Raw genomic sequence first — 23,495 nt, forward strand, 5'->3', positions numbered from 1 at the left:
AGCAGGCGGCTTGGCCCTGGCCCAAGGGCTCTGTTCCCGCGGGATCTTGTGCTGGCCTGAGGCGAAGGGGGCCTGGACCGGGCATCCCCTGGCGTGGCCTGCCCGGAAAGCCGTTGCGACATGCGGGCTGCGGCCCGTTAGATCGGGTCAGGGAGGGAGCGTTGCCCCCGCCCCAGGCTGCGCGCAGGCGGACTCCTGAGGGCCTGGTGCTCATCAGGCCCCAGCGCCTGCCGCTGGGCTGGCACCGGAGCCGCCCAGTAAACCCGCACAGTTGTAGAGTGAATGAGTTCTCCGGGGGCCTGCTGTTGCTGGGCCCTGCGCCAGGCCGAGAGCTGGAGGCGGGGAAGGAGATACCGAAATGGGGCAGTGTGATTCAGAGATGACTGCAGGTGGGGAGGCCGGGCTGGAGGCTGCTGGCCAAACACAGCAGGAAGTAGGGCAACTATGGGAAGCTCATCGGACGCACAGCTTGTCCCAGAGCTGACTCACTGAGGAACCCCCTTGCCTGGTGACGATTTCCTTTTGTGATAAGACCGCTCAGAGAGCTGAGTCTGAGACGCTCACTGGTTCAAGAACAATGCCAGCAATTCCCAGGCCTGAGCACCACCTCCCGGGCCGTGACGTCGCACAGGTGCTACGCTAGCACTGTAGGCTCGGTTGAGGAACACGGGCGATTTCACCACTCCTTCTGCCCGGCTTCTTCAGTCTCTCTTTACTAGAGCATGGTGGCACACGTCTCCCCAGTGTTCCAGATCTGTCTTTACTCCCTGTTTTACTGAGATGATGATGTAATTGTGAACTTTAAAAAAAAACTGTTTATAACTTTTCCTTAGTTAAGGAAGAAGTTTTTCTTTTTCTCTCTAAAGCTTAGCCTTTTTCTGGGCCTCTGGGTTTTTTCTTTTTTCTTTCTTTTTTTTTTTTTTTTTTTTGAGGGGGGTGGTTTAATTAGGTTATTTATTTACTTAATTTTAAATGAAGTTACTGGGTATTGAACCCAGGACCTTGTGCATACTAAGCACACATTCTACCACTGAGGTATACCCTCCCCATGGGCCTCTGGTTTTTTGGGGTTTAGTTTTCTAACTTTTTTTTTTTTTAACTGGCCTATTCCTATTCAGCAGTGGTTATTTAACCTTTGGGTCTCAACCTTTGGGAAACTAATGAAGCTACAAATCTTCCCCCACCTCCTGCCCCCGTGAAGGCACAAAATGGTGTATGTAATTTCTGAATTTGCAGAATCTCTGAATGTGAGTTCAGGACCCCTTAGGGATCCATTAACTTCAGGTTAAGAACCGTAGGTCTCACCAAAAGAAACCCACTCAATTCTGCTAGGGTGCTAGTTCCTTTTACTGCCAAACTACTTCACTAATGAGCTCTACCTGGCACGTCCTTTCTCTCCTTAAGCTCTACATTTTCACTCCTTTATTCAGAGATTACAAATGACCTTTCCAAATCCTATAGTCTTTTTCTTATTCCCATTTTTCTTGACTAAGAGATAACACTTGCCGCCTATTAACCCATTCCTCACTGAAACTTTTTCCTAGCTTCAGGAACCACTCTTTTCTACCGTTTAGACTTCTGAGTCTTCTGCACTTACCTACCCACTGAAAGGGAGCATTCCTAAAGGTTTAATGCTGCTTGATCATCCTTAATACTTTAGAGAACTTTAACATACCAAATCTGTTTTCCTCGTTGGAGCCCTATCCATATTTCCCTTATTGCATATTTTTAAACTGAAATTTACACATGAACATTCAAATGCCTGGCACTGTACTTGAAGCTGGTGATACAGAATAGACAGAGTCCATGCTCTCATGGAGTTTACTTTTTAATGGAGCGAGAGGGATAGACCAGTAAAAATATTGGTTATCTGTAGATACTATGCTGATAACTAAATAGGGAGGTGTTATAATGTGTGATTAGGTGACTGCATTTGTATGATCAGGAAAAGCTTGAGGAGATGACACTATGGCAAGCTCTGAATGACAGGCAGGAGCTCATTATGGCCCAGAGCAGAGCATTCCAGGAGAAACTGTAGGTACAACAACCCTTAGGTGAGAACACGGTTGGTGTATGAAGGAACAGAAAAGTCAGTGATGCTGGAGCATGGTGCGTGGGGTGGGGTTGGGGGAGTGATAAGAGATGGGGTTGGAAAGATGAGCGGAGGGTGAATATCCTCCTTAATTTCTGATTTAGCACGTCCATTCTGGGCTCAGCCTTTCCACTCCCCACCCCAGCCAATTTCTCCACAATTTTTCTTTTCTACCCAATCAATCAGACTCTAAAGCTGGGAATCGTCCTTGACTATCCCCTCAGAATTATTCTGAAATAGTCTTTGGTTGTTGTTGTTCATGCTCTCCTTTTCCTTCCTATTGATGTTATACTTTGCTAGTGTCTGATCATCTTATGTCTATAATGTGATAACCTTTGAAAGGCCTCCCTACCCTTGGAGTCTCCTGGCTTCCTCAGTATTTTGATTCCCTGCCTTCTAGGGATATGGTAGAATTGTTCTTCCCATCTCCTTGAAGATAGGCATGGCCATGGGATTTGCTTTGGCCCAGGAAGTGTGAGAGAAGCCTGAGAGCCACACAATAACTTCGCCTGCCACATCGCTGGTGATGCTCAGATGGTGGAGGCACCATCAAGCTGGGGCCAAGTGAGAATGATGAAGCAGAGTCACCTACCTGCCACCCTCTTCCTCCCAGATGGACTTTCAGCGTGAGTAAGAAGTTGTCATTTTAAAATACAGATTTTAGGATTATTCCCTACCATGACATAGTCTAGCCCAGTGCTTCTCAGACTTTAATGTGATGTTAAGTCACCTAAAGAATCTGTAAAAATGCAGATTAGAATTCAATAGGTCTGGGTGGGGGCTGAGATGCTGCAGTTCTGACAAGCTCCCAGGTGATGCTGATGGTGTGATAACCCTGGACCACACTTCAAATAACAAGGACCTTACCCATCCTCTCCGATACAGCCTCTCAACACATCTACACACACTCCATCCTACATCTCATCAGCACTTACACCTTCCTAAAAGACAAACAAATCAGCAAGCAAAGAAACACCTTTCTTGGTGATATTCTTTATAAAACCTCACTAGCTTCTCACACCTGAAACGCATCAGTCAGGCACTGTAGAATCTTAATTTATGTTCTTAGGACAGTTGTTTCCCTGTTCTCCTATCTCCTGTCATTTTCTTTTCTGCATCTATCTATGAGATCACTAGTTGTCTCAATATCATCTCATTTATTTTCTTTAGTAATAGAAATCCCATGTTTTAGCTTGGGCATATGACTTCCTAGAAGTCCTTATTTTCCCCAGCTTCTTTGCTGCTAGCATTGTCTGTGTGACTGAGTTCTGGTGAACGGAATGTGAGTATAAGTGACATGAAACATCTGGGTTCTGCCTTTAAAAGGAAAGATTATGTCCTCTTTGAGTATTTCCCTCATTTTCTCCCTTCTTGTTGTCTAGAGTAAAGACCCAAAAGATGTCAATCATTTTTGGCCATGAGGACAAGGCCTATACCTTAGCAGGTGGCAGAGCAAAAGGTAGGGGAAACCTGCTGCCTTGTGGATTAAGCAGTCCCTCTGGACTCTGCGCATCCTGGTACATGAGAGAACTTGTTTAAGAAATTGCTGTCAGTCTGAGTCTTCATTACAGCAGCTGACTTATGTCCTTTCCAACACATGCTCTTTCCTAGAATGGATTTCTCCTTTTGTCCTTATTAAAATCTCATTCTTGAAGGTCCAAAACAGGTTCCACTACTTCTTCCAGCTTACATTATCCTGTTTCCCTGAACTCTCATTGTACATGACCGGGCATGAGGTATGAATATCATATAGAATGAGATTGAGTCTGGCAGCCACACATGAAAATAAGACTGATTTCTTTACAATCACTTAAAGAGAAATTGATTCCTGAATTATCTAAAATAGACCATAAGAGCTGTAGGAATTCAGAGAGGGGGCAATCAGTAAGGACTGAAGGCGTGAAAAGAGATCATTATATATTTTAGCAATTTCAAGCTGGCAGGTGTGTACAGGAAGACTTTCCAAGGGGGTTGTGGGGAAAAATTTAAGCAAGTCAATTTATTGTTCCTCATCTTCTGCATCTTTTCTAAAACTCATCGTCCTGAGAAAGCAGATGAGACAGCGCTCCTTTCCTTCCTCCCGTTTCCCAATCTGTCTTCCCACCTTATGAAGGACAAATGTGCCTTCACCCGTCCTTCATCTTGTTATAATTTGTATGTCAGGTGCGTAGAAACCACCAAGTAGCCAAACAACCAAAAGGGCATCTTCTTTTGGAACTTTGGTTGCATCATCCTTTAAGCAATAAACTGTTTCCCTTTGAACTTTTTTTTTTCAGGTGGTGGTAATCACACCACATTTTTTTATTTTTTGTTTTTTAATATTTCTTCTAAAGGATCTTATTTCTAAAAGAAAAAAAAAGGCAAAACAAGGGAAATCACTACTTTTGATCAGTCTAAGAAACAAGCATAATGTTATCTCTGGCTCGCAGGCAAAAATCTGAAAAAATTAGCTTTACCAGTTCTTGTCTAGTAGGAAGTTTCAGTTCATTTCATACTCAAATTGAGTTGAAACAGACACAGAAAAATATTATTTGATTTGGTAAATCCATATTTATTATTATTTGGGCACAAATTTCCTCACTGCCACTCATTTCCCCTTCATTTATGTGTTACCATTATATCCTTATTGCCTTGACAGAAACATGTCATAAGTTGCGTAAGTGACCCCCCTAAATAATTATTTTTACACCATTTTGTAAACCCTGTACCTACTAGTCATATAATACCTTCTCTTCTTTTTGCTGTTTTTTCCACAAAGTAGATAAAACTACACTCTTAAAAGCATCTACTTATGTACCTGTTAAGATAAAAGTGTTCCCAAAATAGAATCTAAGATATAACACCTGAAACTTTAGGAAACCGTTTCATTTAATTAGAATTTAGTATTTCCATCTTAGATGGTGACATATTCTTTTAATTCTGACAGATGTATAATTTTAAACTTACAGTTTAAATCTTGAAATGAAATTATAAACCTGTATTAATATTTTTATTATACCAATTTCTGCCCATCTGTAATGTCTTCTTATGGCATTTTAACATGACATAAATACTTGAAATAGGTCTTTGGTCACAACAATAAAAATCATGAAACACACATTTTTAAGGGGGTTTTTAGCTCCAAAACCAAAATACCTCTAAGCTAAAGAGAAATAAGAACAATTAATCATCACTTGATAAGTCTTTTGGGGGTTATTTCCAGAGAATGAGAAAATGATTACTCCAATGAGTAACACATCCTTTTGCAAATGAGATGGTTTCTAATCCTTTAATAAATTTTAAGGGAATGGAAAAATTGTGAGAAGGATTTGGCAAAATTCCATCCACTCATTTATTTGTGTAAAAAGGTTCTTTGGTATCTACCCATAATAACAAAAAACAGGAATAGAATGGGTGGTGAACTCTATCTCACTTTACCAAAAAGTTATCCATGATGTAATTTAAAATGTTTTTAAAGCCCCCATCCATCTATTAAGAGGTACAGTCCAATAAAATTTTACTTTTTATGCAGGCAGATATTCATCACAATTTTATTTATAGTTATTTTGCTTTCATACCCCAATTCAATTATTATTTCCCTGATCCTCCTGACTTGATCAGTTCCCCCATCATATGTCTCAGGTCCTCTGGTAGAGTTTAGATAATTGTAATTTTGCATATGTTTATAAAATTATTTCATTAATAACTATATCACTGGTAGATGGTAAGCCCCATCAGGAAGAAGTATCTTTTTTACTTTCTTTTTCCCCCTGTACCATTACATTTCCAGAGTAGCATAGTACCTGGAACAGTGTAAGTATTTGGTAAAGTTTATTTGAATAAATAAATAATAAATGAGACACTCGTGGGTCTTGGGCCTGAGCCGGTATTTCTCCCCTTAGGTGGTGGCAATAACTCATCCAGTAAGTTCCAGTTCCTTCATCCCCTCCCCCCAACCCAAGGCCTAACCATCTCAGGTGTCCTGCAGTTGTAACCAGGGACGCTACCCAACAGGGTGCTAGCAAAACTCATCCCTATCCTAACCATCGCCTTGATTCTGGGAAGCTGTCTTGGAAGCAACAAGTCCTACAGTGAGTTCAGAAACCAGGACTGGAAAGAGAGCCCCATCACTACTTTGTAAGAGTTTACTAAAAGGTAGTGAGACTACGAATTAGTTTCTTCCTCTCCTTTCCTTTCTTTCCTTCCTTTCTTTCTTACTGGTGGTTCTCAAGGCACCCAGAGGACTGTTAGACATGCAAATTTCTAGACCCTGTCTTAGACCTATCAAATCATACCTCTGGGAGGGAGGCATGGGACTCTGCATTTTCCAAGCTTTATCTCTGATTCATCTTGCTGTTGCCTCAGTCCTGATGGTCAGAAAAGGAGAAGGAGGAGGGCAGCACAGGGTAGCTGAAGTTTCATGACTCATCCAAGCTTCCATTATTTCATTTATGAAATGATAATGGTAATAATGTAACTTCATTGGATAGTTTGAGGATTCAATCAGAAATAGAGTGTTAAGTTCTTACTATACTATCAGGCATAGAGTTAGAACTCAACAAATGTCGGTTACTAGTACTATTATCATAACTATTGTTATCTGTTTTTCTTTATGACTGTCTATCTACCCATTGCAGAAATCAATGGCATCATGTTACCTAACTGCCAGTCAAGAAAGAAGATGCCCATAACTAGTTACTGTCCGTTGCTTATTTGTACAATCAACCTGTTACCAGACTAGAGCATCAAATTTGGGGTGTTTCACAAATAAGCCTTCTTTTCTCTTAACCATAATATCCTTATTTCAGATCCATGTCATGTGTGACCTCAGTTATTGTACGAACTTTGTATCATAAAAAATAGATTTAAACATTTTAAATTTCTTCATTAAATTTGCTGGAATTGCAAAACTTTCCTTGAACATTATCAAAGAATGTAATGGTCTGTTGTCCTTGACATACGAAGAAGATAAGCCATCTGCAGGGGATGAGACTTGGGTTATTTATCTAAGTTGATGTGATGTATTTTTAATGCTCTGTGGTATTGAATCCTTTATAAATATGAGATGTATTCTCAAAGCAACCAGTCAGTTATGGAGGCAGCAAACATCATCAACAATAAAAACATCATCATTAGCAAAAACAGCAGATGTGGGCCTCAAATCCATGAACCTTGCAGCCCTGAATTATATGTGTGATTTCACTGGCTGTTCTCCAGGTCCATTTTTTACTCTTTTTACTACATTTTTTTCTTACTCTTTTTAACTACAGATACATCCCTGACCCTCTTACCTTGTCTTCTGCCTTATTCAATGCTCATTTCTTCATTGCCTCCTTTTAATCAGCCAAGTTTTTCCTCTTCACCAGTTGGTTTTTCTTGCCTTTACAGCTTACTCATGACAAACTAGCATATAAAAGTCTTGGCATTTACATTAACTGCACCAAAAGAAATAATCAAATATTTTACGAAGTGGAGAGTTATGCCTGCAGTGACGGAGGTAAATTGTTTCGCTTTTGGATTTAATTCCCTCCCTTTGAGAGTTGCTTAATGGGCTTCTGTCATATGTGTGCCCAGCACTGTGCTAAGGGGCTGTGAGGAATGAGGAGAGGCAGAGAGTGCAGAAAGAGGAATAAGCATCAGTCCTTGTCAAGAAACTTGCAATCGCTGGTGAAAAGGCATCATGCATTACACAACAATGATAACAGCGAACTTTTATGAAGGACTTACTATGTGCCAGCCAAGGTATATATTATTTCTTTTAATCCTATTTGGTTGTGTATTAGTTATCTACTGCTCCATGAACAAATTACTACAAAACATCATGGCTTAGAACAACAATAAACACTCATTATTGGTTTCTGTGAGTGAGGAATTTGTGGCTTAGATGAGTGGTTATGGCTTAGGGTATCGCATGAAGTTTCAGTCAAGATGTTAGCTGTGGCTACAGTTATCTGAAGGCTTGACTGGGGTCTTCATGACATAGCAGCACATGGTACCACATCCCTAGCAAATTATTGTCTGTCTTTTTGATTATAGTCATATTAGTGGGTATATAGTAACATCTTGTAATTCTAATTTGCATAGCCCTAGTGACTAATGATGTTGAACACCTTGATTGCTTATTTGCCATCTGTATATCTTTTTTTGGTGAAGTGTCTAAATCTTTGGGACGTTTATAACTGGGTTTGTTTTCTTATTATTCAGTTTTGAGGATTGTTTTTATGTTCTAGATACTAGTCCTTTACTGGGTATGTTATTTGCAAATATTTTCTCTCCCAGTGTGTGGCCCATCTTTTCCTTTTTCTCGCAGTGTCTCTCGAAGAATAAATTTTAGTTCTGATGAAGATCAATTAAGTTTTTATTTCATAGATTGTTCTTTTGTTGTTGAATCCAAGAAATTTTTTCGAAGCCAAGACCACTAAGATTATTTTCTCCTGTTTTTTCTTTTACAAGTTTTATAGCCTTAGCACTTATATTTAGGACTAGGACCTATTTCAAGTTAATTTTCTTATGTGATATGAGGTTTTTCTTGTTGGCTGTCAGTTTTTTATTTAACAATATTTCTCTGAGATCTTCTTATATCAGTACATGAAAAGCTTCCTGACTTAGTTTTAGGGTCAAATTTCTGCTCTGATGGAGCTTGTATTTTAATTGCAGGAAGATAGACAATAAAACATATTGTATGTAAAAATGGTGATATAGCAAGGAAAATGGTGATATAGGAAGTGTGAGTGGGAAGGACAGTTATGATTTTAAATAGGGTGGTTGGGGGAGTCTCACTGAGAAGTTAATATTTTAATGAAGACTGAAGTACGTAAGGATCCAAAGCATTGACTGGTAAGGAGAACAGATGTATAAAAACTCTGGCAGATGTAACACCAATTATAAAAAACTTAAATCAAGAGAGAGCCTGTCATGTTCTAGAAACAGTAAGGAGGGTCCTGTGGCTGGAGTAAAGTCAGTGAAGGGAATGACTGAGAAATGAGGTTAGAGAGGTAAGAGATATGTGAGTTGTAGGTTATGATTAGGGCTTTTCCTCCGAGATGAGAAGCCACTAGAGAGTTTGGAGGAGTGCCATGATCTGGCTTATACTTGAAAGGATCCCACTGATCGTGTGTTCAGAATAGACTATTGAGGGCAAGGGTAGAGGGAGAAAGACCAGGTAGGAGGCTACTCCAATAATTCAGTAAGAAATGATAATAGTTTAGACCAGGGTGGTAGCAGTGAGGTTAGTGAGAAATGACTGGCTTCTGGAAACATTTGTAAGGTAATGCTGACGGGCTTTGCTTATGGACTGAATGGGGGTATGGGAGCAAGAGAAGGATTAAGAATAACTCCAAGATTTAGGGCCTGAATATTTGGAAGAATGGAGTGATTTTTTACTCCTTTTAATAACATAGTGTGTCATCAAACATTTTAATCTTTGCCAGACTGGTAATTGAAAACACGATATCTAATGTAGTTTTTCCCCCTAGATTTTAGTTGTGAAAATTGTCAAACATACAAAAAATTGAAATAATGGTACCCATTTCATACTGACTTAAACTTAAACTTTATATTTAAAAATATAAGATATTTATTAGCTCAAATAATTGGCTATCCAGTGATAGAATGGAACTTGAGTTTCATTTGACTCAGTAGCTTACCCATGTCGTCAAGAATTTAGGGAGCAGTGGGTAGAGAGAGAGAGAGTGAGAGAGAACATCTCCCTCATACACTATCTAAGAAAAGCAAATGATTTTTTATTTGCCCCAGAAATTTTGTCTCTTTATCTGGAATTGGGCTGGATGTCCACTCCTGAAAAAATAGCTGTGGCCAAGAGATGGGGTTTTGCCCAATACCTTAGACCTGGTTTGCACGTCACACTTCTAGAGCCAGGGAGGGGTCAGCATCCTCAAATACACATGGGCTACGCATGGGGAAGGCACCCATACCTACATAAAATCAGAATGGATACCAAGAGAAGGGGATCAATGCCCTTCTACCCAGGACTCCATCCCAAGTACTATGGGCATTTTAAAGTTTGGCATACTGCACCCCACCTCCCTAGCTGGCATCTCTGAAGAGTGACCTTTCATTTCTCCAGATGACCTGTGGCATTGATTTCCTACGTTTGTCAAATTTTCAATCATTCTACTTGTTAACTCATGTCCTACTATTGCTGTCATCTTTTTGCACTGCTATGCCTTCATTTCTCAAGGTACTTCAACACACGGCTATAGTGTTATCAGACTTTTACTGAAAGTTTGGGGTCGTGGAGGAGATTATAATGTAGTATAGAACTCAAAATCGAACTGTAGATGTCAATGCTGTTATCTGAAATTTCCCTGACCACTTTGCCTTGGGGACTCGTGATTTTAAAATATGTCTGCAAACTGATGCTTCTCCCTTCAAAAAGTAGAGCCTCAAAAACAAACAAGCAAACAAACAACAAAAACATAAAGAAAAAACACAAAAAACAAATGAAAAGAAAAAAAAAAAGAAAATGGAGCTTCACTGCCCTAACCTTGAATGTGGATTGGGAATTAGTGACTTGCTTTTAACAAATGATATGTGGCAGAAGTGAAGATATGTGACTTCTGAGGCTAGGTGGCAGAAGTGAAGATATGTGACTTCTGAGGCTAGGTCATAACAAAGTAAAGCTTCCACCTGGCACTCACACACTCTCTCTGCCTCTGTCTCTGTCTCTCCGTCCCTCCCTCTCCCATCACTCTGGGAGAAGCCAGCTGCCATGTCATGAAGACACTCAGCATCCCTGGGGAAGTCCCACGTGAGAAGGAACTGAGACGTTCCACCAACAGACAGCATCAATTTGCCAGCCATGCAACTATGCCAACTTAGAAGTAGATACTTTAGTGCCAGTTAAGACTTCAGATGACTAGAACCCCAGCTGACATCTTATTGCAACCTCACGAGAGACCCTGACCCAAGCTGCTCCTAGTTTTCCGACCCATGGAAACTGGGAGAGATAATTTGTGGGGGTTTTGGGGGGCGGAGTGGGGGAAAGTAATTAGGTTTATTTATTTGTTTGTTGATTTATTTATTTTTAATGGCAGTACTGAGGATTGAGCCCAGGACCTCATTCATGCTAAGCATGCACTCTACCACTGAGCTATACCCTTCCCCCTGGGAGAGATAATTTGTTATGCAACTGTAGACAAATAATACAGGGACTCTCTCATGGGCCATTCTCTTCAGTCTCACCTGCCACTACCTGTGTGGGTCCCTCATCTTTCTTTTATCTCTTTTTCTTTTTTTTCTTTACTAGAACTCCCCAAATCCAGTCTCTAGAGGGAATGCTCAAAATTCCTGTATTTTATTATGCAGAGTAACTGAAGTCTTCTTGGTCTAAACCTCACCCATCTAGACTAAGCCCAGGGGATCCCATTTTCCCTAACCAAGCATACTCATTATGGTCCCCAAACCTAGATATTTTGTCTTCCTACCAGGCCAGCTGGTACCAGGTCAACTCAAACAGCTGCTAGCTCTTTTGTTTTTCCAACAAATGCCAGCGTTTAAAACAATTAGTCTTGCCCTAATAGAAGTAAGCATGAGCAAAGTGCTACAAGAGCAGAGAAGAAGCACCTAAGCACCTGACTAGGGGAGCTCATAGAGAGGTCACATTTGAGCTGAGTTTTGAAGGATAAGTAGGAGTTTATTGGTAGAGAAGTGAAAGAATGTCATTCATGCAGAAGTAATAACAAGCACAAAGGCTCAGAGGTGGGAAAAGGCATAATTCTGAGAACTGTAAATATGTCAGGGTGGTGTGTGAGAATACCTGTTGAGGAGCCTGGATGGTGTTGGGTCTAGATTGTATCAGCGGTGTGAGTCACATGTATCAGTTAGGAGACTACAGGTAACAGAATCCCCTGATTAAACTGACTTAAAAATAAGAACAATAATGAATTTAGTATCTCAAATAATAAATCCATAAGAACGGCTGTTCCATGTTGATTAACTTCGCAGCTTAATGATATTATCAAGGACCCAGGTTTTTTCTATATTTCTATTCTGTTATTCCCAGACTTGTCACCCCTCTCCCCGTGGTTGTAAGATGGTTACAGCAGCTCCAGGTATCCTTAAGATTACTTCTGGAGGTAGAAGAGGGGCCTTCTCTTCTCTGTCTCATTATATAAACTTTTTTTTATTGACATGCTCTTTTTAAGATGGAGAAAACCTTTCCCAGAAATGTTTTCCCTCCTCTTCCCACTCCTCCCAGCAGTTGACTTCCCTTTGGTATCACTGGCTTGGACTGCATCATATGTCCAGGCTCAATATTTGGTAAGGGAATAGGCCACCATGATTGACTTAGACCAGTCACTGTTTACTCCCTAGGGCTGAGGCTGGAGCTTAGCACTCTTTAAGCACATGTCCAAGCATAGCAGTGTGTTTACTAGAATAAAACTGGGATTCTGTAAACAAGGTGGAAGATAAATTGTTGGGTTTTTGGGTAGGCAGCAGCAGAATCTGCCACACCATGCCAAGGAATTTGGACTATATCCCATTGGGCTGTGAAACCACAGAAGGATTTTAAAACAGGAAATAGCATGATTATATTTCACTATGTCAAACAGAGGCGTACTCAGGAGGGGCGTGGGTCTGGAGGCAGGGCCACCAGTTGGAAGATTTTGTCAGAAGATATTAGGATTTTAGGCACTTGAATTAAGAACACCTAGTGACTAACTGGATGGAATGGGAAAGGAAGGAGAGGGAATAGATTCAAGAATGACTTGCAGATTTCTGCCTGGGTGAATCACAGGATATTTCATCAAAGCTGGGAATATGAATGGAGGAGGTTTGAGTGGATATGGTGAAAGTGGAGAAACAGTGAGTTTGGTCTTGGACAATGAGGTACCTACAAGATACAATAAGAGAGATCAGTAAACTTGGAAGAGGGAGTGAAGACCACATTAAGCCCCGTTAGAGGCTATGGCAGGATGGAATGTGGAAGGAGAACTGATGGGGAGAAATAAAGCCATGCAGACAACTAACACCTAGAGTGGTACTGGTTTGACCAATTTTGCTCAGGGCTGGGTAGAGTCAAGGACTTCTTGAGAAAATTGCAAATGTGATTGTAGACAAGTTTTAAAAAGCAGTTAAAAACCTGTTTTGAAATATGGATTTCTGTAATTTGTTTCAACATGTTGAATTACAACAAATGAGATGGAGAAATGATCTCAACCCATTTTTTGGCCTCCTGACTGGAAACCTCAGAACTCAGCCCTGTAAGCTGTTAATCAGATAAGCACTACAGGCTTCTGTAAAAAATCATGCTTTACAAAAGCCTGAGGCCTTATGGACTTTTGAAGGAAGTATTGCCCAAACCAGAAGGGACAAAGAAAGCATAATAAGAAAGTGTTGGGATTAAAATACAGGTTTCTTTTCTGTTTTATAACAGTAGTTATGTAAATTAGATGTTTCAAAGCACCTTCAAGTTCTAAATTAATATAGTTTGTAAATCATGTGAATTAAGTACCGTTTAAAACATACATAGGAATTTTATTTCCACTGAAAAACACTCATTTAGTGGAACACTGGAGTTTGAAATATATATAGATTAGACTTAGAAATGCACAGTTGGCAGGCAACTTCAAAAAAAATTCCAAAACATTTCTTGAGTTTTTTCCATGTCTGCCTTGTTCCAGGTACTGAACTGGGCTCTGGAATAATAAAAACACCTGATATTTGTATATTTGTGTGGTTAACCCTAACTTTATGCAACTGTTCTCCTCAATGTGGTTTCTGGTGACCTGGATAAAACATAACACTTGAAGCAGAGTAGGGATTGAGGGAAAGAGCAGAGAATTGAGAATTGAAGGAGAAAAGCAAATTGGGAAACTCAGCCAGGCTGGGAGGGTAATGGAGGGAAAAAGCAAGTCATGAGAGACTGAATACAAACTGGCTAAAAATGGCCAGACCACATACGACAATTAGAACTCTACACCACAACCTCTGCAGAGATCTCATCCAGAACTCTGATGACTGGTCAATGACTGTCAGCTTCCCTGGTTTTCGCCCCTGCCCTTCCAACTCAGGACCAATAGGAGAAAGCCATATATACTCCCCCAAAACAATCACATAAGATGCCTTGCTTCTAGTTAGCCTGCCTCCAGCTTCCCTATGTCAATACTCTCAAATCAGTGCACATATGAAATCTTCCCTTTTTTGTTTTTCCACCTTAAGCTTTCCTACTCCCCTGACAGTCTTTAAGTCTGTGCCAGACGCCAAGTGATAGTGGCTGTCTTGTTTTGGCAGGCACAGAATAAATAACCTCTTTTTCTTCTCATCCGGGTCATTTATTTTCACGGTCATTCATTTACTTTTTTTTTTTTTTAAGTCATGTATTAGTTGTATTTTATGTGCCAGGCAGTGCCCATCCCTGCCTTCAAGGATACTCTATTGGGACAAACATTTATAAAACTATAATTGTAATTCAGTTTGGTAAGTGAAACAGTAGGCATCAGTAAAGGAGTGTAGGTCAAGGAAGGCTTTTAGGGGAGATGACCCTTAAGCCCAGTGATAAGGGATGAAGACTACCTGGCCTGGCAGAGGCAGGGAAGGCTATTCAAAGCAGGTGGAGGGCTGAAGGAGGCAAAATGAGCAAAGCCCAAGAGGGCGCAAACCACAGAGGTCCGTTGCTGGAGCATAAGGGAGGTGAGGAGCAGCAGAAGGTGCTGCGTGGGCAGGTCGTTCGTGGACGGCCGTGTGTGTGTGTGCGTGTGCGCGCGCGCGCCACGTTTGTAAGGACTTAGACTTTATCCTGTCCAAGCGGCTTCCTCTTGGAAATGAGAGAAGCAGCTGGTGTGAGCAAGATAGAAAAACAACATTCAGGAAACATTACCTTTGTATGTATTACTGTAAGGTCGGGGAGGCCAGGGACGCAGCAGCTCATAATGTCTGGCACACAGTAGACAGTCAATGAATGTTGAATGTATGGATATAAACACTTCCGTGTAGTCGTCATTATCCCCAATTTATGTTTTTATTTTGTTTTTTTCCTCACATGGGATAAGGCAATGAATCGGGGCATCGCTTTGGGAGGCTGTGGGGAAGGTTTGAGGTGGGAGAACTGCCATTCTGGTGGGCAAGGTTTGTGGGCACAAAACCTCCAGTTGGCTGTAGGCAAGGTATTCACTTCTGTCGCGGATACCCCCAGACCCAGCCACTAGAACGGCTCTGTCCTGGAAGCAGCTAGAAGAGAACTCACGCCGCCGAGAGGGCAGCGGCTGCAGAGCACCCCGAGGAGGCCGGGAACCGCTCACTTGTGAGCACATTAACGGCCCCTCTAGGCGGAGCCAGGCCACAACGCCCTTCCGGATTGGACGCTCTCGAAATCCCGGGGCGGGCATTAAGGCCGAGTGCTCTTGGGGATTGGCCATCCTGACAAATGGACGTGCGGCCGACGGAGTTGGTTTCCCCGCGGCTCCAGCGGGGTGGAGGGCGGGCCCCTTTCTCGGTCCCCTGTCAGTCATTGGCTCCCTGCGGTTTCCTTGGGGACGTGGCGCCGCCGGCGGCTCAGGCCTCCTTCCGGCTGGGTTAGAGGCCGCGGAAAGCACCTTCGGACCCAGCAGAGCGGTGCTGAGGGAGCCGGCGGGCTTCTCGACCCGTGAGTGTGAGCAATGGAGGGCTGCGGGGCAGGGAGGGGCAGGGAGGGAAAGCAGGGACCCCCATCCCCACCACTTCTGACGGCGAGTTTCTCGAGGATGCCGCTGGCCCTCTAGAACGTCCGGCTCCCGGGGAGTCCGGGTGGGATTCACTGGGCCCCAGGAATTAGAACGGATGGATCTGGAGGGGTCCCGGAGTGGGTGGCGCCGTGGGCTTCGCATGGTGTGAGGGGTCTAGTCTCGTGGGCACTGCTGGTGGTGAGCCTGAAACTCACCCAACTCTTTACAGGCTGCAGACTTAGGAGATGCCTGGGACAAGGAGACCACCTTCTCAGGGCAAAAGGAAAAGGAGGTGACAGGCACTGAGACCACTGAAGGGAACCCATGGCTAGGTAAGGTTGTACACTTTATCCTCAGCGGGGGGTTAATTGGGAGAGTGGCAGGCAGGTTGAGGGGCCTTGTGAGGTTGTTACAAGTGAGGCTTTTTTCTAGGACTACATCTGGACTTTGCAGCCTGGTCAGTTGGATTCAAAGAAGATCAAAGTTGCATTCAAAGTCAGATGCAGTGGTTTATAGCCCATAGCCCCGGGGTGATAGATAAGAATGCTAGCTCAGCTCTGAGAAGTGCTAGATTGCAATGTTCTTTCAAATTTCCATTTGGGTTAGGCTAGGTGCCCCTTGAGATTAAACGAAGAAAAAAAATTTTTTCTAATGAACTTTGAATACAGACTGAGATCCTTATGAATCAATATGGAAAGTGAACTGCACAGTTAAATATGCTTATCCATATGTTATAATACTTTCAGACTTTCAGAAAAGATTAATGTGAATCTGTGGATCAACATGTACCAAATGAGACAGTTGTTGTCAAGTAGAGTAAGTGAAAGATGCAGAACAGTAGGTATGGTGTAAAACCGAAAGGATGGAGACACACACACACACACAGATATATTACCATATGTGATATTTATTTATGCTTGTGTATACATAGAATATCCCTGGAAAAAACACAGAAATTGGGAAACAATGGTTGCCTCTGAGAGGGAAATGATAGGGTTAGGGCACAAGACTCACTTTCCACTATATATCCTTTAGACTGTTTGATTTTTTTTTTTTTTTTACTGTATGCATATGTTACCTATTAAAATATTTTTTAAAAATCAGTTGAATAAGTTTTCTGACTAGCCAGTTTTTTTTTTTCCAGCATTCTTGGTGGGAATGTTGTAGTTGCTCTGATTCCTCATTGTTATGAGGTTGTACAGGGAGACTGGTGACCTTTTCATTAATACGAGATTAGTTCTTTGAATTGTGCCCCAAAGTGCAGACTTTGGGAAAAGAGCAGATAAGACTTTTTTTTTTTTTTTAAAGCCCAGTATTTTATCCTTGTTTTTTGTGGGGAGGGGTGGTAATTAGGTTTATTTACTTATTTATTATTATTTTCTTAATGGATGTACTGTGATTGAACTCAGGACCTGATGCATGCTAAGCACACAATATACAACTGAGCCATACCCTTCCTACCTCAGATGAGGCTTTTTAAAAATTTATATAGTTGAAACACCATGAATCATATGGGCCCTTTTCTAAAATTTGGGACTAAACGAACATTTAGACTTCTGGTCGCAAGAGTTTTTGCCTTTATTAGGAAGGGCTTTAATCCCATTTAAAAACCATTTTTTAGCACTCAGTTGTAGACATTTTTCTTACTAATGTTTGTCTCATTTCAGGATCAGTTTTTCCTACCTCTGCCCAGCCTCCTGGTACTTCACTGTGCCCACAGTGAGCCCATTTCCCCGTCAGCGGGTGGCATTCCTAGGACTCTTTTTGATATCCTGTCTCCTTTTACTTATGTTAATCATGGACTTTCGACATTGGGGTGCTTCATTACCACAAGATAGGCAGTATGAAAGGTGAGTCAGCTCTGTATTGGTTTCATCAGTTTTGGCGTTGAAGTCATGTTTTGATAAGCTGTTTAACACACTACTACTTTTGACTCTTTTGGGGCAATACTGCACTTTTATTAGTATAACTGCATGCCACTTATTACATAAAGAGGATCAATGTTCAGATTTGATTCAGGAATGCTGGTGTTGCATTTTAACCATGAAAGGAATCTTTTTATTTTCTTGTTTTGGTGGGCTGACTAAATGTTTAGGATTGTTATGTACTCTTGATGAATTGACTCTTTCATCATTATTGAATCACTCTATCCTTGATTATATTCTTTGCTCTGAAATCTACTAGTCTGATATTAATATAGTAACTTCAACTTTCTTGTGATTAGTGTTAGCATGGTAGATGTTTTTCCACCCTTTTAGTTTTAGCCTATTCGTGTCTTTTTATATTTAAAGTGGGCTTCTCGTAGGCAGAGTTTAGTTGAATCTTGCTTTTTACCCAGTCTGACAATGTCTGCATTTTATTAGGCTGTTCGGACTATTTACGTTTAATGTGATTATCAATTATGTTTAAATAGCCATCTGTCTTGCTGTTTTTCTGCTTGTCACATCTGTTCTTTGTTTATCTTTCCTCTTTTGGACAGAGTACATTTTTTGTGGTTCCATTTTTGCCTCCTTTGTTGACTTATTAGATATAACTTTTTTTTTTCCAGTGGTTGCTTTAAGGGTTAGGATTTATAGTATGCATCGTCAACTTATCATAGTCTGCCATCAAGGAATATCATCCCTCTTCACACGTAGTCTAAGAACCTAACAACAGTACGCTTTCTTTCTTCCCTTTCCCCTTGACATTGGTACTATTGTTATATTGGTTCTAAATATGTTATAAGCTCCCTCAGATGTTACTGTTTTTCCTTTAAATGTTCAATTATTTTTTTAAAGAGATTTTAAAAAATAAAAAAAAAGCTTGTATGTTTACCATTTCCAGGCCTCTGAATTCCTTTTTGTAGATTCGTATTTCTGTCTGGTATCATTTTCCTTTTGCCTAAAGAACTTCCTTTAACATTTCTAGTAATGTGAATCTGTGGTTGGTGAATTCTTTCTACTTTTATAAGACTGGAAAAGTCCTTATTTTACTTTCCCTTTAAAAGAAATGTTTACTGAGTGTAGAACTCTAGGTTGATCTTTTTTTTTTTTCTTTCATTACTTTGAAACTGTTGCTTCACTGTCTTCTGGCTTGAGTTCTTTCTTAGGAGAAATCTGCTGTCATTTGTTTGTTTTCTGTACATAATATGTCTTCCTCTGGCTGCTTTTAAGATTTTCTCTTCATCACTGGTTTTAAACAATTTGATTATGATGTACCTTGGTGTAATTTTCTTAATGATTCTTATGTTTGTGATTTGTTGATTTTAGGATCTGTGGATTTATAGTTTTTAATCAAACTTGAAAAATTTGTAACCATTATTTCTTCAGATATTTTTCTGTCCTCTCATACTTCTCCTTTGGTGTCTCCAGTGACACATATTGAACCATGTGACATTTCCTCACAGCTCACTGATGCTGTATTCATTTTTTTGTCAGCCTTTTCTGTCTCTTTTTTTCTGGGTATTTTATATTGCTGTGCCTTCCAGTTCATTAGAATTTTCTTCTGTAGAGTCTAATTTTCTTCTGTAGAGTTAGTTCAGTGAGAGCTAAGTACTTTTTTTTATGGAAAATACATTTGAATTATTTGATATAGCCTTACCAGTTACATAGAAGGTCTATACTCCTTTGTAACAGTGATTCATTTTGCTTTTTTTTTTTTTAGATTAGTTTCTGATTTGGCTACAAAATAAAATGATGATATATTGTATTCATCATCTTCAACATGATTTTCTCTTCGTTGCTTCCCAGAAAGTGTCAGTTAGGAGGCTTTGGGCAGCAAATAATAGTCAGACTGACTTAAGTAATAAGAAAGTTTATTGGCTCACATAACGAGAAGTCCAGGGGTAGGAGGACCACAAGTTCAACACTGGCTGTCCTATTGGGAGCCTGTTTCAGTTGCCCACATTGTCAGCTCACTAGATGTTTGCATAGTAGCAGCCAGTAGCAGCCAGGGCCACATGCATCCTCACTCATGTTCTGTGGGACAGAAATGGGTCTTCCCTGGTCTCTTAGAAAGATGAAGACCCTGGAAACCTCCAGCAACCTTTTCTTTGAATCTTTTTTGGTCAGAGTTGGGATGCATGCCTCCTCTCTTTATTATTTCTGGGTTTTTCAGTCCCCAGAATTTCTCATTTCCTATTCATTTTGCTCATCATTCATTCATTCATTCATTTGACAAAATTTACTGAGCAGGCACTGTGTGCTGAGTGATAATAGGAATCAGGTTGTGGAAACTTTGGTGCCTTTTCTTAAGAAGTTTGTGTTTTTAAGCTTTCCTTCTCTAGCAGCAGTATACCTTTGTATTTTTCTCTCTTCCTTTCTGAAGAGGAAACACTTAATTTAGATGACTGTAATTGTCAACAATTGGTCTTAAGTAGCCTGTTAACCAAAAACAGAGAGGGAGAGAGAGAGAAAAGCCCATTAGCTTTGGAAAACTAAACCCATAATTTGAATTTTTTAAATGCTTATTGAGATTTTCTGGACACACCTGAGCACAGTTTCCCACTGGAACATAACATGGTCTAATTACCATGTAGGTTAATATAGCTAGAGTAAATACAGGCAGCGAGTGGTGAGCTATACAGCAGGAGAGGTGGATCAGGCCGGGCTTGTTAAGCCATTTGGGAGGGTTTAGACATTATCTTAAGGGCAGAGGGAAGGCTTTGAAAGGCTTTAAAAAGTGTCATGGTCAGAATTGCTTTTTAAAGAAACCTCACTTTGGTGACATTGTGGAGAATGAATTGGAATACTCTAGTTGAGAGATAATGGTGGCCCAAAGTTGGATGACAGCAATGATGATGGAGAGAAGTAAATGCATTTGAGGGATGGGTGGGAGGTGGAGTGATCTGATAACTCTTGCTTACTACTGTGCTCAAGTGGCCTGAGCCAATAAATACTTCCATTGAATTAACTGAAACAAGTTATCCACAGAGCTAAGAAACAGACAGGCTGTACCTCTGTAGTGACCTTAACGAAGTCCTCACACTCTGTTGTGCTCCTGCTGACCGGCCAGCAGCCATACAGCCTAAGCTCCTTGTTCTTTAAAGAAAGGTTATGTGCACATGGCCACAAAGCACCATGTGTCATTAAATTTCACTGATGGCAGCTTCTATGAGTCATTTACAAAGCCAACATTTGTTGAAAGCTTGCCGTGTGCATGACACTGTGCTAGGCACTAGGGTACAAAGATGAATAAAATGTGGCCCATGAACTCATGGAGTTTGTAGCATAGTTAGGGAGGCAGATATGAAGGAATAGTTGTTTCCCAATGAGATAATAGTTAATGTACAGCTGTGTAGAATTGGGAACTGTATAAAGTCAAGAAACAGGAGTAAAGTTAGGAATCAAAAATTATATCAGAAGAGGACCATGAGTTAACAAATTTGGTATCACGGAGTTCATGTACTAAAAGCTTATATGCTTTACTGATAAGATAGGCTCTCACATAGGGCCTGTTTGCTTTTATTTTGCATACAGTTTTAATTAACTTAGTTCTCTTGTCTCAGAACACAGCAGATAACAAACAGCAAGTTAGAATGGTGGCAGTGGGAAGGGTGTGATCATTAGATGTGGGTACTCGGATGACAGTAGTTAATAATATACTGGCATCTTGACAGTGAGGCAGGAGAGAGGAAATGTACTAAAGGTAGACTTAATTCAACATTTCTACAGACCATTTCTATAGTGGTAAACAGCCCTACAAATTTTGTTAAAACTATTTTATTACACAGTCTAATTATTTATGTTAACAATGACCGTGTGTCAGTGGTTTTCAACTTTTAATTACTTGGCGACCTTTAAAAAATGCAAATAATTGGACCCCTTCTCAAGGTGATTTTAATATACAGCCTAAGTTGAGAATTGTTGCTTTACGGTTCAATTATATTTATTTGGGAAGGAGGTATTGTGGTAGAGAGGAAAGAGGATTGATTTTAGATCTAATTAGCCCATCATTTACTAGTTGAGTGATCTTGGACAGGTGCTGTATTCTGGAATCTCATTTTCTTTATATATAAAGTGGAGGTAAAAGTGCTCATCTTGTAGTCTTCTCGTTTGGATTGAAAGAGAAAAGCATTTAGGACTGCCTGATGCATCACTGATGTTAGCCTTATTAGTATTATTTGAAATAATCTTGATTTTTCTGTTCTCTAAATCTGTTTTCTGCCCTGAAAATATACAATGAAGATAATGGGCAACATTATCTCCCTTTAAAACTTTTCTTCCAGAATTTCTCTTTTTGGGGCAGCTGTTACTGCTTAGGCACTGGTAAACACTAGCTGATGATAAAATGATTAAGCAGATAATTAGGAATTGATGGAAACACATAAGTTCAACAGTTTATAAGAAATTAGGACAGGTGCTTGTGGCTATGATCTTTACATTACATACATTTAAATATAGTCGTATATTTTTCCAACTTAAATTGTTCCTAATTCACATGGTAAAATTATATCAGTATTTTATATTGAAAGAAATATTGTAATTTGAATATTTTTCAGTCATTGGTGGAACCTAGCATATCACTTCTGAGGTGATGTGACCCAGGATTTTAGAGGCCTGCATGGGGATTGTCCCTCACTAGTTTCAAAACTGAAGAGTTGTATTGCAAACATGTACCAACATTGCTTCTGGAAAGAGAAAGCAGGAGGTTTGCAACAGAACTAGAATTTAGGAAAAGGTAAATTTAGAGATTGATAGTTGTCAGTAAAGATAGAATACAGAACTGTTTTTCGATTTATATTTCTAAAACAGACTTTATGTTTTTTAATTTTTTTTAATTTTATTTTTTAGGGGGAGAGGTAATTAGGTTTTTATTTACTTATGTATTTATTTTTTAAATGGAGGTACTGGGGATTGAACCCAGGACCCCATGCATGCTAAGCACACACTCTACCACTGAGCTATACCCTCCCCTAGACTTTATTTTTTAGAGCAGTTGTAGTTTCACAGCTAAATTGAGCAGAAAGTACAAAGAGGTTTCCCATGTAACCCTTGCCTTCCCCTTACATGCACAGCAAAGCTACTTTTAAGAATAATTTTTGTTAGATGTGTTTTGGCCAACTATTTATCTAGCATGTGCCATATAAGATGTGCTACAACAACTTCATCAGACTTAAACTGTAATTTACATCTTTATTCATTCACCTATTCACTTATTCAGCAAATGTTATTGTCTATACTGTGGTATCCAGTAGGGTAGCCACTACCCATAGTGACTACTTTAATTTAATAAAAATAAAATAAAATAAAAAGTTCAGTTCCTTGTTTGCACTTGTCACATTTCAAGTGTTCACTGGCCACATGTGGCTAGTAGCTATCGTATTGGACAGTGCAGATGGGGAATACGTCCATCATATCAGAAAATTCTGCTGGAAAGTACTAGCCCTGCATGCTGGGCAAATTGTTATAATTTATTAATAATTTTTAGTATAAGGGGTACTTTTATCATGTATACATATATTATGCACGACGAACAGTAAACTGTTTTTAAATGTTCTGTACATTCAGTACATTTCTTTTTCACCTTAATGCTTAATATTGTTCACTTTTTGGTAGCCTCACTACTGTCTTCATTAGTGGGGAAATTTTTGTCTAGTTGATTTACTGTTCTGAAGAATGTTCTTGGTAGGTATTGAGAGGTGGTGCCTTCATGTTCCTTTGCCATCTGGGAATAACTGAATGAGAACTTCTGTGTTAGCAGCCAGCTCAGTACTGGCCTTTCCTAGGAGTTTTAATTTCTGTTTAAAGCAAGTAAAAAAGAGGCATTACTTATGGTTAGAA

At 40.2% G+C, this 23,495-nt stretch overlaps 1 protein-coding gene across 3 annotated transcripts in view; it reads left to right on the forward strand.

Annotated features, from left to right (window-relative positions):
* The first annotated feature begins 15,548 nt into the window (after window positions 1-15,548).
* The window catches only part of ENTPD7 (ectonucleoside triphosphate diphosphohydrolase 7), a 35,111-nt gene continuing 27,164 nt past the window's right edge, over window positions 15,549-23,495 (forward strand). Inside the window, exons 1-3 of one of the 3 annotated variants that reach the window (XM_010974418.3) lie at window positions 15,549-15,677; window positions 15,965-16,067; window positions 17,403-17,585. In XM_010974418.3, the coding sequence (XP_010972720.1) occupies window positions 16,060-16,067; window positions 17,403-17,585 (191 nt within the window). In that variant the 5' untranslated portion in view covers window positions 15,549-15,677; window positions 15,965-16,059. Of the gene's footprint in view, window positions 15,684-15,964; window positions 16,068-17,402; window positions 17,586-23,495 lie in introns of all 3 variants that reach the window. The other 2 variants (XM_010974419.3, XM_031461583.2) reach the window with 2 other exon arrangements.

This window comes from Camelus dromedarius, chromosome 8 (genome assembly GCF_036321535.1).
Source record: "Camelus dromedarius isolate mCamDro1 chromosome 8, mCamDro1.pat, whole genome shotgun sequence".
Classification (NCBI taxonomy): domain Eukaryota; kingdom Metazoa; phylum Chordata; class Mammalia; order Artiodactyla; family Camelidae; genus Camelus; species Camelus dromedarius.